This window comes from Sycon ciliatum, chromosome 1 (genome assembly GCF_964019385.1).
Source record: "Sycon ciliatum chromosome 1, ocSycCili1.1, whole genome shotgun sequence".
NCBI classification, from domain to species: Eukaryota; Metazoa; Porifera; class Calcarea; order Leucosolenida; family Sycettidae; genus Sycon; species Sycon ciliatum.
Window position 1 is genome coordinate 52,755,369 of NC_088643.1, and position 15,348 is coordinate 52,770,716.

Genomic DNA, 15,348 nt, shown 5'->3' on the forward strand with positions numbered 1-15,348 from the left:
TTTTAATTTTTGCCTTAACTTCCCCTTTAAAGCAATAAAAACTGCTTTAGGCCGAGTAAAAAAAATTACTAGATGATCGTCCTTTTTTTTGGAAAAATCGGGGAGGGCGGGAGGATTTTATTTTTATTTTTTTACTTTTTACCCTCTCATGCACACAGTGTACACAACAACATCAAGGTTTTTTTTCTCTTTTTTTCTTTTTTTTTCTTTTTTTCTTTTTCTTTCTTCAGCAGATCGATACTGACGTTGTGATATACTAGTAGTATGTGGTCCATATAGTAAAGAAAGTATTAAACAAAGCGTGCACATGTTTCCTGCATCCGCGATCGGTAAAAAACCAACGATTTCGGCAAAAACTCACGATTTAAAAAATAAAATATTTCTTGGGGCGCTGACAAAAACTGGGGCGGACGGGGACGATCATCTAGCTTTTTTTTTTACTTGGCCTTATGGCAGTTTTCTAAAAAAAGTTATTGTGTTCTAGTCCATGGACCCCGTCTAAAAAGTAAGAAATTAAGAAATGTGATAGCCGAAAATTAAAATTTCACACAAAACCTGTACCGGTATTGCGAAAAATACACTTGACAAACGGGTCCGTAACGGTGTTTGGGTCTGTTTATTAGCCCATGGGCCTATAAACGGAGGTGGGCTTATATCCGGATGTAGGCCCGTGGGCTTATATGCGCGGAACTACGGTACACGTGTGCACTTGCATGATCTTCAGTCTCGACAACAGCATATAAATGTGGCAAGCTAAGTTTGGGCCTGGTTTAAATCTGGCTTTGTAAATTTTCATGCTGTGCACAGATTGAGCATATAAATGTATAAATGTACCTGGTGGTGACAGCCAATTTTTTCTTCAGACTTTTCCCGTTTGTGTCTTTCCCTCAAACTAGTCAAAATGTAAATGTATAATTATGTACATCAGAGTACAGAGGAACAACACATGTATAATAACTTGTAATGTATTATACAAGCAGGCATCATAATATACATTGTACAATGTGCAAATACAAACTTACGTCGTGGCGGGAATATTCATTTCCAGATAGGTGTTACGCTGCTGGAATCCCGGAACAGGAAAGAACTGAGGCTGTTGCGGAGGAGGATCTCCATGCTGTTGGTGCTGCTGTGGAGGCTCTTGAGGCGCTCGTGGTCGAGGCTCGTGGAGGAGGAGATTGCGCCCCTCCACCTTGATAATTTCCTGTATACAAGCAGGCATCATAATATACATTGTACAATGTGCAAATACAAACTTACGTCGTGGCGGGAATGTTTATCTCCAGAAAGGTGTTACGCCGCTGGACCTGTTGGTGCTGCTGGAATCCCAGAACAGGAAAGAACTGAGGCTGTTGCGGAGTAGGATCGTCATGCTGTTGGTGCTGCTGTGGAGGCACTCGTAGTCGAGGCTCGTTGAGGAGGAGATTGCGCTCCTCCACCTCGATAATTTCCTCCACCTGGTCTGCCATGATCAACTCTGCTGAAGTATAGCATAAAGAAGACAGACAGACAGGCACAAAAAGATACAGAGAGTCCTCAAGCATTGCTGACATATAGCCGGTCATGTAAATGCTGGCCACTGGTGGTTGTGCCGCGTACCTGTGACACCTGCATCTGCTCTTCAGCATCAATGACTTCCTCACAAGCTGCATGCAAAACCTTCTTCAGCAATGCATGCCCAACTGCATCAACGGTGCAAGGATAGACTTATCACAAGTGACACAAGTGCTAGCCACTTTCACCATGTCCTTCCCATATTTCTTGTAGCTGTCTTGGTTGACATGACTTAAATGTATTATACAAGCAGGCATCATAATATACATTGTACAATGTGCAAATACTGACTTACGTCGTGGCGGGAATATTCATTTCCAGGAAGGTGTTACGCTGCTGGAATCCCGGAACAGGAAAGAACTGAGGCTGTTGCGGAGGAGGATCTCCATGCTGTTGGTGCTGCTGTGGAGGCTCCTGAGGCTCCTGAGGCGCTCGTGGTCGAGACTTGTGGAGGAGGAGATTGCGCTCCTCCACCTCGATAATTTCCTGTATACAAGCAGGCATCATAATATACATTGTACAATGTGCAAATACAAACTTACGTCGTGGCGGGAATATTCATCTCGAGAAAGGTGTTACGCCACTGGACCTGTTGGTGCTGCTGGAATCCCGGAACAGGAAAGAACTGAGGCTGTTGCGGAGTAGGATCTCCATGCTGTTGGTGCTGCTGTGGAGGCTCCTGAGGCGCTCGTGGTCGAGGCTTGTGGAGGAGGAGATTGCGCTCCTCCACCTCGATAATTTCCTGTATACAAGCAGGCATCATAATATACATTGTACAATGTGCAAATACAAACTTACGTCGTGGCGGGAATGTTCATCTCCAGAAAGGTGTTACGCCGCTGGACCTGTTGGTGCTGCTGGAATCCCGGAACAGGAAAGAACTGAGGCTGTTGCGGAGTAGGATCTTCATGCTGTTGTTGCTGCTGTGGAGGCACTCGTAGTCGAGGCTCGTTGAGGAGGAGATTGCGCTTCTCCACCTCGATAATTTCCTCCACCTGGTCTGCCATGATCAACTCTGCTGAAGTATAGCATAAAGAAGACAGACAGACAGGCACAAAAAGATACAGAGAGTCCTCAAGCATTGCTGACATATAGCCGGTCGTGTAAATGCTGGCCACTGGTGGTTGTGCCGCGTACCTGTGACACCTGCATCTGCTCTTCAGCATCAATGACTTCCTCACAAGCTGCATGCAAAACCTTCTTCAGCAATGCATGCCCAACTGCATCAACGGTGCAAGGATAGACTTATCACAAGTGACACAAGTGCTAGCCACTTTCACCATGTCCTTCCCATATTTCTTGTAGCTGTCTTGGTTGACATGACTTAAATGTATTATACAAGCAGGCATCATAATATACATTGTACAATGTGCAAATACTGACTTACGTCGTGGCGGTAATATTCATTTCCAGGAAGGTGTTACGCTGCTGGAATCCCGGAACAGGAAAGAACTGAGGCTGTTGCGGAGGAGGATCTCCATGCTGTTGGTGCTGCTGTGGAGGCTCCTGAGGCTCCTGAGGCGCTCGTGGTCGAGGCTTGTGGAGGAGGAGATTGCGCTCCTCCACCTCGATAATTTCCTGTATACAAGCAGGCATCATAATATACATTGTACAATGTGCAAATACAAACTTACGTCGTGGCGGGAATATTCATCTCGAGAAAGGTGTTACGCCACTGGACCTGTTGGTGCTGCTGGAATCCCGGAACAGGAAAGAACTGAGGCTGTTGCGGAGTAGGATCTCCATGCTGTTGGTGCTGCTGTGGAGGCTCCTGAGGCGCTCGTGGTCGAGGCTTGTGGAGGAGGAGATTGCGCTCCTCCACCTCGATAATTTCCTGTATACAAGCAGGCATCATAATATACATTGTACAATGTGCAAATACAAACTTACGTCGTGGCGGGAATGTTCATCTCCAGAAAGGTGTTACGCCGCTGGACCTGTTGGTGCTGCTGGAATCCCGGAACAGGAAAGAACTGAGGCTGTTGCGGAGTAGGATCTTCATGCTGTTGTTGCTGCTGTGGAGGCACTCGTAGTCGAGGCTCGTTGAGGAGGAGATTGCGCTTCTCCACCTCGATAATTTCCTCCACCTGGTCTGCCATGATCAACTCTGCTGAAGTATAGCATAAAGAAGACAGACAGACAGGCACAAAAAGATACAGAGAGTCCTCAAGCATTGCTGACATATAGCCGGTCGTGTAAATGCTGGCCACTGGTGGTTGTGCCGCGTACCTGTGACACCTGCATCTGCTCTTCAGCATCAATGACTTCCTCACAAGCTGCATGCAAAACCTTCTTCAGCAATGCATGCCCAACTGCATCAACGGTGCAAGGGTAGACTTATCACAAGTGACACAAGTGCTAGCCACTTACACCATGTCCTTCCCATATTTCTTGTAGCTGTCTTGGTTGACATGACTTAAATGTATTATACAAGCAGGCATCATAATATACATTGTACAATGTGCAAATACAAACTTACGTCGTGGCGGGTATATTCATTTCCAGGAAGGTGTTACGCTGCTGGAATCCCGGAACAGGAAAGAACTGAGGCTGTTGCGGAGGAGGATCTCCATGCTGTTGGTGCTGCTGTGGAGGCTCTTGAGGCGCTCGTGGTCGAGGCTTGTGGAGGAGGAGATTGCGCTCCTCCACCTCGATAATTTCCTGTATACAAGCAGGCATCATAATATACATTGTACAATGTGCAAATACAAACTTACGTCGTGGCGGGAATGTTCATCTCCAGAAAGGTGTTACGCCGCTGGACCTGTTGGTGCTGCTGGAATCCCGGAACCGGAAAGAACTGAGGCTGTTGCGGAGTAGGATCTTCATGCTGTTGGTGCTGCTGTGGAGGCACTCGTAGTCGAGGCTCGTTGAGGAGGAGATTGCGCTCCTCCACCTCGATAATTTCCTCCACCTGGTCTGCCATGATCAACTCTGCTGAAGTATAGCATAAAGAAGACAGACAGACAGGCACAAAAAGATACAGAGAGTCCTCAAGCATTGCTGACATATAGCCGGTCGTGTAAATGCTGGCCACTGGTGGTTGTGCCGCGTACCTGTGACACCTGCATCTGCTCTTCAGCATCAATGACTTCCTCACAAGCTGCATGCAAAACCTTCTTCAGCAATGCATACCCAACTGCATCAACGGTGCAAGGATAGACTTATCACAAGTGACACAAGTGCTAGCCACTTTCACCATGTCCTTCCCATATTTCTTGTAGTTGTCTTGGTTGACATGACTTGCAATGGTCTTGAAGGCTGACGAAGCAAAAGGGAGGTGATCTTCATCCAGGCAGACAAGGTTGCCACGACCACACAAACGCTGGCTCAGCGGAATATCAGCGGTTGCTTTCGCATCATAGTCCATCTGAATGGCCTTCAACAAGGTGAGCTGCTTCACTTCAGTCGGTTTCAGAGAGCCTCTTGATTTCTTCCTCTGCAGGACTGACTTGTAACCAGGAAGAGCAGCACCAAGAAAACTTGTGTGCATGCTGATGGTTGACTTGCATGCTGATGGCCGAGTTGGACAAAGTCGACACGAAATTCCTGATGGACTCTTCATTCACATGCCACACACCTGCTCCAATGGACAAAACGATGCAAGGCACGCCACACACCTGCTCCAATGGACGAAACGATACAAGACTTGTTATGCGACGAAAGGTCCGCTAACTCCATTGACTCAACGACCTCCAATTTCCTCTGAACTGCTTCGTACCGCAGCTTCTGGAATGCTGTGTATTTCTCGATCTTCTTCGAAGAGAGGCCGTACAGGGCACGATACTCCGTTGCCAAATGAACAGCCATTTCGATCCATGTCACTTTCTTCTGCTCCAGAAACCTCTTCCTCACTGGAAAGTAGGCAATATGATGCTCTTGAAGACACCACACCGCCACCTTTTCTCCGTAACTAACTACTTGTACATCCTTCACAACCAAATGATTGGCAACTTTCGCTCTTTGAGATGCGGAAAGCTGAGTGGAGGAACACACTCGTTTCGACGGAGGTTCTGGCTAAGCAGGTTCCACGACAGCACCGCGACCTCAATCCACACAAGTTTGGGTAGTAAGTATTGCAAGTAATATTTTCAGAGTTGTAGACTTCACAAACAAAAAAATGCAGGCCGTACAGGGCACGATACTCCGTTGCCAATTGAACAGCCATTTCGATCCATGTCACTTTCTTCTGCTCCAGAAACCTCTTCCTCACTGGAAAGTAGGCAATATGATGCTCTTGAAGACACCACACCGCCACCTTTTCTCCGTAACTAACTACTTGTACATCCTTCACAACCAAATGATTGGCAACTTTCGCTCTTTGAGATGCGGAAAGCTGAGTGGAGCAACACACTCGTTTCGACGGAGGTTCTGGAACTAGATTCGACGACGGTTGAGGATCGGCAGAACAAGGGGATACGAGGTGCACACTCTCGGTTATGGACTTCTGGTCAAAGCTATCTGCCCTCCTGCAAAGCTCGCTGTGTTTATCGCAGTTAGAGCACTCTGACTTTGACGCTTAGAGCCGGTTTAGAAATGTTTCCTTGTTGATTAGACTTCATTGCGATTGGTTCGACCAGTGGCTTTGGGCTAGCTGTCGGGAGATTGAGTAGGGAAAATAAACCCTGTTCTATTCCAGTATGCTGGCTGTTATAGAGTGGCGATCCTCCACATCCCTGGAAGGAGCAGGACCGTCTTGAGCGGGGTTCGGACGACGAATATGTTCGGATAAGGGAGTGGATAATGGATACCATGCACTCTTAGTCTTCACACAATACTGTGTGTTCTCGGTCAGTCTCACTAAGAATGTTTCTTTTGTTTTTCTAATTCCCACTGTTCTTGTGTGGTGTATTTTGGTATTTTGTGTGAGCTAGACATCCCATCAATGCTTGTTGCCTCCATTGCTGGACAAACTTGTAGTGCCGCTGAGCACAACCAAGAAGCCCGTGCCAACTGCACTGGATTCTTGCATTCGCCGCCATGCGTATCAGGTAACTAATTGCACTTGCGTAGGGTGATTTTGATTAGGATGACAATGCCGTGTGTGTGTGTGTGTGCGTGCGCGCGTGTGCGTGCGTGTGTGTGTCTATGTGTGTGTGTGTGTGTGTGTGTGTGTGTGTGTGTGTGTGTGTGTGTGTGTGTGTGTGTGTGTGTGTGTGTGTGTGTGTGTGTCTATGTGTGTGTGTCAAAGTCTGGGTGTGCATGCGTGGGTGTGTGGGTGTGGGGGTGTGCCAAGTTTTGCAGCAAGAGAGTCCAATTGTCTTGTAACATGTGCATTGAATTGTTTCCCTGTTGTTGGTTGCTGCTGCTGCAGTTCTTCTTTGGTATTGCATGCCTTGACTTTGCGAGGGATGATTATGTGCGGCGCAAGCTACGGGAGGTTGTGCAGCGCAACATCTTGGTGCCAAGCCCGGTCAGTACTTGTTTTCTCTCTCTCTCTCTCTCTCTCTCTCTCTCTCTCTCTCTTATCCATCTCTCTCTCTCTATCCATCTCTCTCTCTCTTCTCTCTCTCTCTCTCTTAATCTCTCTCTCTCAATCTCTCTCTCTCTCTCTCAATCTCTCTCTCTCAATCTCTCTCTCTCTCAATCTCTCTCTCTCTCTCTCTCTCTCTCTCTCTCTCTCTCTCTCTCTCTCTCTCTCTCTCTCTCTCTCTCTCTCAATCTCTCTCTCTCAATCTCTCTCTCTCTCTCTCTCTCTCTCTCTCTCTCTCTCTCTCTCTCTCTCTCTCTCTCTCTCAATCTCTCTCTCTCAATCTCTCTCTCTCAATCTCTCTCTCTCAATCTCTCTCTCTCTCTCTCTCTCTCTCTCTCTCTCAATCTCTCTCTCTCTCTCTCTCTCTCTCTCTCTCTCTCTCTCTCTCTCTCTCTCTCTCTCTCTCTCTCTCTCAATCTCTCTCGCTCTCTCTCTCTCTCTCTCTCTCTCTCTCTCTCTCTCTCTCTCTCTCTCTCTCTCTCTCTCTCTCTCTCTCACTCTCTCTCGCTCTCTCTCTCTCTCGCTCTCTCTCTCTCTTTCACTTATCTTGCTTTTTGACACAATGCACCAATGCATTGTTTGCAGTGTATATCTTCATATTTTCCCCCTTACTATGTTCTTTCTAGATTCGTCCTCCTCTTTCGACTCCTGCTGATTAGGTTGTGTCAATACAAAGTACAGTGTGTATGGGTAGTTTACAGTGTTGATACTAAGAGTACAATCCCCTCTCACCAAGTCAAAGGGTGTGCACGTGTGCAACATGTAGCCCCAAGGTCTCCGACAGAATTTCAAGTTGACGTTATGTTTTCCATGTTCAAAGTACGCATGTTTGTAGATGTCTCCATGGCCATTCGCATGCATTGCATGGTCATAAAATGTTAACAAATGACAACTTAGAATTCTACCTGGACAGCACTACATGTGGGAGCTAGACACTCTTAGAGGGTATGTGCTCTTGCAGATACCCACTGGAATTACTATTTGACCTACATTGTTAGTGCTAGGGGACCGAAGGAAACGTGAATGTCTGCCAGCTGTAGACATGGCAGATGTGGTGTCGTTATTAGGTGAAATTGGGTGTGACTGCTTTCTTCGACAAGTTACGACAACCTTGTGCACCTTTGTCCAGCATGGATAAGATCTGCTTGGTGTTTCTTCTCCTGCTTATCTTGCTAATGTGCCTGTGTGTGTGTGTGTGTGTCTATGTGTGTCTGTGTGCGTCTGTCTGTGTCTGTGTGTCTGTGTCCGTGCATGTGTGTGTTTGTGTATGTGTGTGCGTGCGTTTTCATGTGGATGCATGCGTGTGAACTGTGAATGAACAGTCGTTGAACAATTATGGTGGAATCACAACCTCGCACCCATACCTGGTAAGCTGCAGTGCAGCAATTGTTTTCTGTGGAGTCTGATGTGGAAGCATTCTGTACTTGTTGGTATGGTGCGCTGATTGTGTTGATTTGCGTTGGATGTCACCTGAGCACATGCAATGTTCATCATGACTGCCTTGGTATTGGGTGTACTTTTTGCAGCTGGCCCTGTTGAGTTTGCGGTCTGTCATCGGTGATGCTGATGTCAAGTAAGCCTCATTCTGTACCCTGGCATTGTAGCAGTATAGCATTGTGGCATTGCCACTGTCAGTTTATCCTGCTGACAGTAACCCTGTTTACTATATATGTGTACCTCGGGGTGTGCGTCCGAGGATCGAGAGGGGAAATGGTTGCGTGCCTTGGCAGTGCTTATGTCTGTGTGTGTGTGTGTGTGCGTGCGTGCGTGTGTTGTTCCACTGGTGTCCGAGTCTTCCCTAAGAGGTGAGGCAGAGATTTGTTGTTCTGACCTAAGTGTGAGCACTTTTAGAAGCTGCACCAACCAGTGTTGGTTTTTCCGAGGTTCTTGTCCGCCTGGACATAACATCTGTGCTGTATATGTCGTGCTGCTGTTGACGTGTGCAGGGCAATCCGTCAGCTCATGCTGTGCGCGTTACGGGATCACTTTCTCATCGTGCCAACCAAGCAGCCCAACCTGTTTCAAGCGGTGAGAAACCTATGCTACTCGCGTGCTGGTGGTTAGAGTCCTGTTGTCCGTCAGCGGTTCTATCTGATCCAGGCTCGAATCCACAGTTTTCCTAACTTCTTTCTGCTTTTAGAGAAGAGGAAACGTATGAGCAGTATGGAAATCAAGAAGACAGATTACTGCAAAGCATGCTGTGTTGACCACTACGAACCAAGGCCATCAAGCTCATTGCCTTCCAAGAGAAATTTATCCTCTATACTGTCTTTTTTCTTTCTTTTTTTTTAGTTTAACCACTGTCATGCTAGTATGCAATGGCTCTATTTGGTGTACAAGTAAATGTATTTTTGTATTTGTGTGTATTCTGCAGGCTGTGACACTAATAAACTGCCTTCACCAAATCTCTGGTTTGGACGCCATCCTGAGGTACTTCGAAGTAGTTCTAAAGTACTTTAACTAGTTAGTTATTGCGATGTTTGGTAGGATACTGATGTAATTTGTGTTTCTGTGACCCTTTTGCTGCCCTCCAACACCTTGTATGTATGTGTTCTTTGGTTGTATGTTTGGCCTGCGTTCGTGTGTTGCCAGTGATTGCCCAACTCTGTTGTGTCGGCTGCTGTCATGTCTGCTGGCCTGTGAGGTTGGCCGCGCTGGAAACGATGCACGCACTGTCAAGCCACTTGGTAAGAAGAACTAAACCAGCAGACATTATGATTGGGGGGGGGGGGGGGGGTTGAAAGGATTGTGATATCCGTGTAGTGGCTTAGCAGATATCACATTCGCCTGTTTAGCTTAGCAGCACATTTTCAAACCCACGTGTCTCCAGCAGCATTCAGTGGTTTCTAGTGGAGTAGACTATCCAATCCAGAATAAGTTTGATGCCAGCCATGAGCTTCTCTATGCAACCAGATAAAGATGAATGACTCAGAAATGGGTGATAATTCATGAAAATTGTACAACTCATTGACTCTACAATCTACACCGTGAACTGAGTCAGACACTTCCAATCTAAGTGCATCTTGCTCCCCACTTGCCTGTTATGTGCGTGTACACATTAATATGTAGATATTGCTACAACTGTGGTGATATCCTCTCTCTCTCTCTCTCTCTCTCTCTCTCTCTCTCTCTCTCTCTCTCTCTCTCTCTCTCTCTCTCTCTCTCTCTCTCTCTCTCTCTCTCTCTCTCTCTCTCTCTCTCTCTCTCTCTCTCTCTCTCTCTCTCTCTCTCTCTCTCTCTCTCTCTCTCTCTCTCTCTCTCTCTCTCCCTCTCTCCCTCTCTCCTGCTTCTGCTTGGTCTTAGTGGAAGGTCTGCTGAAGAACATGCTATCAAAGGTGGAAATTGCTGGCAAGAGTGACAGGTACATTGTACAGTCTGATTATTGTAACAGTTACTGAGAGGCTGAGGTAGCAGTCCTCTATTATTTCCATTTTCAGAGTGGGCACTGGAGATCAATGGTAAAGTAGCTTGCCTATCCATGTACTACTGTACTCTCGGGCCACCGCTGTGTGAGCCTTAATGGGATATGTGTGCTGGTGACCAGGAACTGTATTGATTGTGTTTGGACTGCGGACTGGTGGAAGTGGACTAGGCCTTGACGGATTATGCTAATATTTTCGTGAAATTATGCTTTTCGCATTGCTGAAAAAATTGCAGAATTATGCTATTTTTATGCTTAAAGTTATCATATTATGCCGCATTATGCTCACATATGCTGCTAATGCATAATGGTTCTGTGCAAAATAACAGGGGAATTTTTTTGTAGAGGGCGTTGTACTGTAGTAGCAAAAGTTCAACGGGGTCAACGCACCGTCCGACCTAGCTACGACCATCACTGATTGTAGTGGACAGGACATGTTATCAAGGGAGTCGTAAACCTACAACTTCCTAGTGCATCTACTTGTACTTGTACTTGTAGAACATGTACAACCAAGAGTACATGGGGGGTTATGTACTCTTGGTACAACTGTATGGAATTTGATGCGAACAGGCGGATTATTCCAATTTTATGCAATTCGTATGCAATTTGCCTCGAATTATGCGATTATTCGATTTTGGTAGGAATTATGCGAAAAATTATGCTAGCATAATCCGTCAAGGCCTAAAGTGGACAGACATCTTCACTGAGCGCATTGCACATACTAGCATACTGTATTTACAGGGTACTAGTCCCTCTCACTCCAATCTTCATGCATGTGTGTGTACCCACCTGCTCAGCATACTCAGTGTGGGCCTGTGTGGATGATATACCTGCAGTGCTAGAAGACCGTACACTGAAACTCAGATCCGCGGTCCTGTACATGTACCGTGAATGTCTTGTTAAAACATGTGTACAATCAAACACTGCACCCACAAACATGTGTACAATCAAACACTGCACTCACAAACATGTGTACAATCAAACACTGCACCCACAAACATGTGTACAATCAAACACTGCACCCACAAACATGTGTACAATCAAACACTGCACTCACAAACATGTGTACAATCAAACACTGCACCCACAAACATGTGTACAATCAAACACTGCACTCACAAACATGTGTACAATCAAACACTGCACCCACTGTCTTAAGGCATGATTTTAAAGTATTGTAGACACTGTGGAAGTTTTTTAAAGATGCATAATGAGCTGTCACTGCATATGAAATGGTGCTGTTCTCCTTCACGTTCTACCTATCAGGCATTCAATCGTGCAGCTGCTGTCTACGTATGCAACGGAAAACATTCGACAGCAGAAGGTGAGTGTATGTTGGATTGCATGTACATGTAGTTGTTCAAGGTGAAATCCAACCCAAAGTGCAAAGCCGGTGGTGCCCTGAACCAGTTTCCTTTGCACCGTACATGTATTAGTGTACACACTTGAGAGGGACGAAAAGCGTTTCTGCTGTAACTCTGAGGCATGGATTAGTATATGTGCAGGGCATAGCTTAAGGATTTCATTTAGCTCGGACAAATGTCCTTCCGTTTTGAAATCTGTCCGGACATGCCCGGACATTTTCCACGACACATTTTCAGGGTGTTTCTTCTTTTTTTTTTAGTAGTGCTGAAGTATACTAGTATTCACAATGACTCATTATGTGGACGTATCTCACACATTACTATGTACAATTCGCCAGTTTATTTGTATTAGAAACTGAAGTATTTACTGACGACAAATGTATGTACAAGAAAGCGTTGCAGTCAAGAATTTTGCGAACGCGATATGCTCCTTGCAGAGAAGGTAAGTCAGTTCGAATTTGTGTCGTGCAATAGCGGCAGCACCATCGTCCATATTGCACAGTGCCTTCGCAATTGGAGTGAATTCGAGGGCATTTCGAGCGGGACACTCTTGCCTGCGGAAAAGATTCATTGCTCGTTTATGCATCTCCGTTCCAGCATGATCCTTGAACGCTGATGTTCTCAGGTTCTTGGATCCGGTTATGAAAGCCTCGCTGAAGTTTTTACAACTGCGGACTCTGTCTACAAACTTGATGCACACGGAACACTTCAAACATTCTGCTAACAGCCGATCGTTCTTCTGCTGGTCATAAATCAGCCAGGCGGAAGTAGTCAGCTCTGCATCGTCCGAGATCCACGTACCGCAAGAAGCGGCCTTCACACCACGGACCTTTTTGCCCGGCGGCAAGTCCTCTGAATCCCCCTTTCGCTTTCCACAAGACATTCTAAAAGACTCAGGATCTGCATTCCTGGTCAGTGAAAGAGTGAAAAATAAAACATGACATCTTCCTCTCAAGAGCGAACAACTGCATTGCAGACTGCAGTTCAACCCATCGATTCAAGTGGGTGTGAAAGTGTGAATTGACTGTAGCAACCATGTTGCTACAGGCGGATAAAGTAAATCTGGTGAAGTCTACGCCTGAGGCTACGGTGTAGACGTGTTAGTTGTACGATATGAAAGTCCCATTTGGCACGAAGCTCCGAAGAAAGCCCAACTCTGCATAAAAAGGTCGAACGGTCGCTGCTCTTTTTTTCTTTTTGACCGGACACTATGTCCGGTGAAATTGAAAACGTCCGGTCAGTGGCCGAAAATGGCCGGAAAATGTCCGATGTCCGGCCGTTAATCTATGCCCTGATGTGTTGGTCCAGCAGTATTCGTATCGCCTCCAGGACTTCAACGGCCATGCAAGTCCTGGGTGCTACGTGTGCATTTTGGGTTGGATTTTACCTCGCACAACTGACATGTACATGATTGTGTTTGTCACTTTTGAAAATTCCTACTTTCATAGATTAAAAAGTCCTGGAGCGAATATATTTACCAGCGCGTTCAGCACTCTTGACAGACAAGGGCGCTCTTAGCTTTTGTATTTTTCAGAGGATGTGTTTCCTCTGCTTTTGTTTGTTTCTTCGGCCTTTGTGTGGATGAAAAATCCCTGTAACTCTGGTATGTGCTAGGTAATTGTGCATGCATGGATGCCATGCCACATGGTCAATACAGACTCAGCACGGGTGAAAGCCTTTTCTTAGTGTATGCAGTTTTATCACAGAGTCACAAAATTATTGCATTGCTCTTGCCCTGGGTGAAGTAGTGCTGTATCCAGTACATGTACGAGTACATGTATATGCCTAACCCTGAAAAGGACAAGATCATGTACAATAAACTTCAAACGAACAAACAGTCAAATCCTACCTTCTGTGCTCATGTGCTCACCGCATCATTCTACGCCAGCATATGCTATCGTTCATTTGGTGTTGTTTCTATGTCCAGCACTACGCCTTACGGCCGCTGGTTGCCTTGGCACCGACATTTCCGAAGCTGATGGCTGAATTTTGCCCATTTGCCGAGGGCATCGTGCAGCAATTTGAGACGGCCCAGGGCAAGGGAAATGACCTACAACTCAGGTATGCCGGTCCATAGCTGTGTCGGTGCTTTCATTTGTAGAATGTTTTGGCAATGGTCAGCCCTGCTGCACTCGCCTTGAGCGATCTCCTTGGGAGTGCCGGCAGTCCTAGCAACTGCCATTGCCCAGGGTGTGGGGCCAGGGGCGACCAAGGCGGCCATGACCGCTCCTTTTTGTTGCCTGGGAAAGTCCGTCTGATCCGTGCAAAACTGGTAGAAAACGCCTGGGCAACTACACACAGTAGTACTTCTGCAAACTGGAGGCTTACGAAGAGGAGCTCAACACTTCAGATCTCTACCTAACCTCCTGCACAGTGGAACTTCGGCATTCCGACCACCTTTCAGGCCGGGCTATATGATCGGATTTCCCAGATGAGAGAGGTTTAAAAAAAATTGCGATGGAGGCCGGAGAAAAACAGAATTGCCGCGTAACGTTGAAGAAAGATTAGAATGAAAAATGAAGGAAAGCCATAGAAGGGTTGATAGAGAGATGGGGAATAGAACTTTTAAAAAGCATGTTCAAAAGAGCTGCTGTTGGCAAATGGTGATACTGGAGGCTGAAACATCTCATTTGGTCACGTCTGGCTTCGCATTGTACGGGTTGTGCATAGCCTTGTAGGAATACATGGGCTGGAACAGAGAAAGAGCTGGATGTGGGGCAAGCAGGGTCTGCAGCATACTAAAACCAGAGCTGATCTATCCAGTAATTTTCGCCATATTAGAATTCAGTCTCTCCATCGTCTTGGAATGGTCATTATCAACTTGAACCATTCTGTCAAACAGCTTTTTCTTCATCTGCACGTCCTACTGCGCCTGTGCCAATGTTTGTGACTCGATGCTTGCTTTCCTCTTGAGCCTCTCCTGCTTATGGTTTATCATGTTATCATCAAGGAGGTGCCCGTCTGGAAGCAATAACTTCTTCCGTTAGCTCATCTGCCAATTCGAAAGCTGCCCCAATCGACACCATCCGCCGCCCCGCTCGTTTTATAATCGAGGATACAGGACAGGAGAAGCTGCACTTCGTCTTCACCCCACACAAAATTGTCTCGGGACTTTGTCTTTCGACCGGTTGTCATTGGGTATTGTGATGCCGCTGGGGCACATGGCCTTTCTAGCAGCCGAGACTACTTCTGGCATTACTTGTACTTGCGACATTCTCTCAACCGGAGAAAAACAGGGAAGATGCATGAAACTCCCGACACAACAAGAGCACAGTACTTTTAGTTATAATTCATGCATTACAATATTATTGATACCTGACCGGTTTCTGCAATTAGAATGCTTCATCAGAGGATGAAGAATGAGGTAGTAGTAAACAATAGCTTATATACACAGTAGGCACGAATTGCCATGGTGTAAAGTGGAGAGGGTTGCTCATGGCCTTTCTAGCAGCCGAGACTACTTCCGGTATAAAGTGGAGAGGGTTGCTCATGGCCTTTCTAGCAGCCGAGACTACTTCTGGCATTACTGGGACTTG

The 15,348-nt window shown here is 46.4% G+C and overlaps 1 protein-coding gene across 1 annotated transcript in view; it reads left to right on the plus strand.

The window, feature by feature from the left end:
• Positions 1 to 15,348, plus strand: part of LOC135831010 (protein MMS22-like) — a 48,739-nt gene that overhangs the window by 31,010 nt on the left and 2,381 nt on the right. The window contains exons 28-37 of the mRNA XM_065343251.1: positions 6,429 to 6,545; positions 6,869 to 6,967; positions 8,350 to 8,394; positions 8,554 to 8,600; positions 8,974 to 9,055; positions 9,402 to 9,457; positions 9,620 to 9,714; positions 10,331 to 10,388; positions 11,715 to 11,772; positions 13,740 to 13,873. Of these exons, the coding sequence (XP_065199323.1) occupies positions 6,429 to 6,545; positions 6,869 to 6,967; positions 8,350 to 8,394; positions 8,554 to 8,600; positions 8,974 to 9,055; positions 9,402 to 9,457; positions 9,620 to 9,714; positions 10,331 to 10,388; positions 11,715 to 11,772; positions 13,740 to 13,873 (791 nt within the window). The remainder of the gene's footprint in view (positions 1 to 6,428; positions 6,546 to 6,868; positions 6,968 to 8,349; positions 8,395 to 8,553; positions 8,601 to 8,973; positions 9,056 to 9,401; positions 9,458 to 9,619; positions 9,715 to 10,330; positions 10,389 to 11,714; positions 11,773 to 13,739; positions 13,874 to 15,348) is intronic.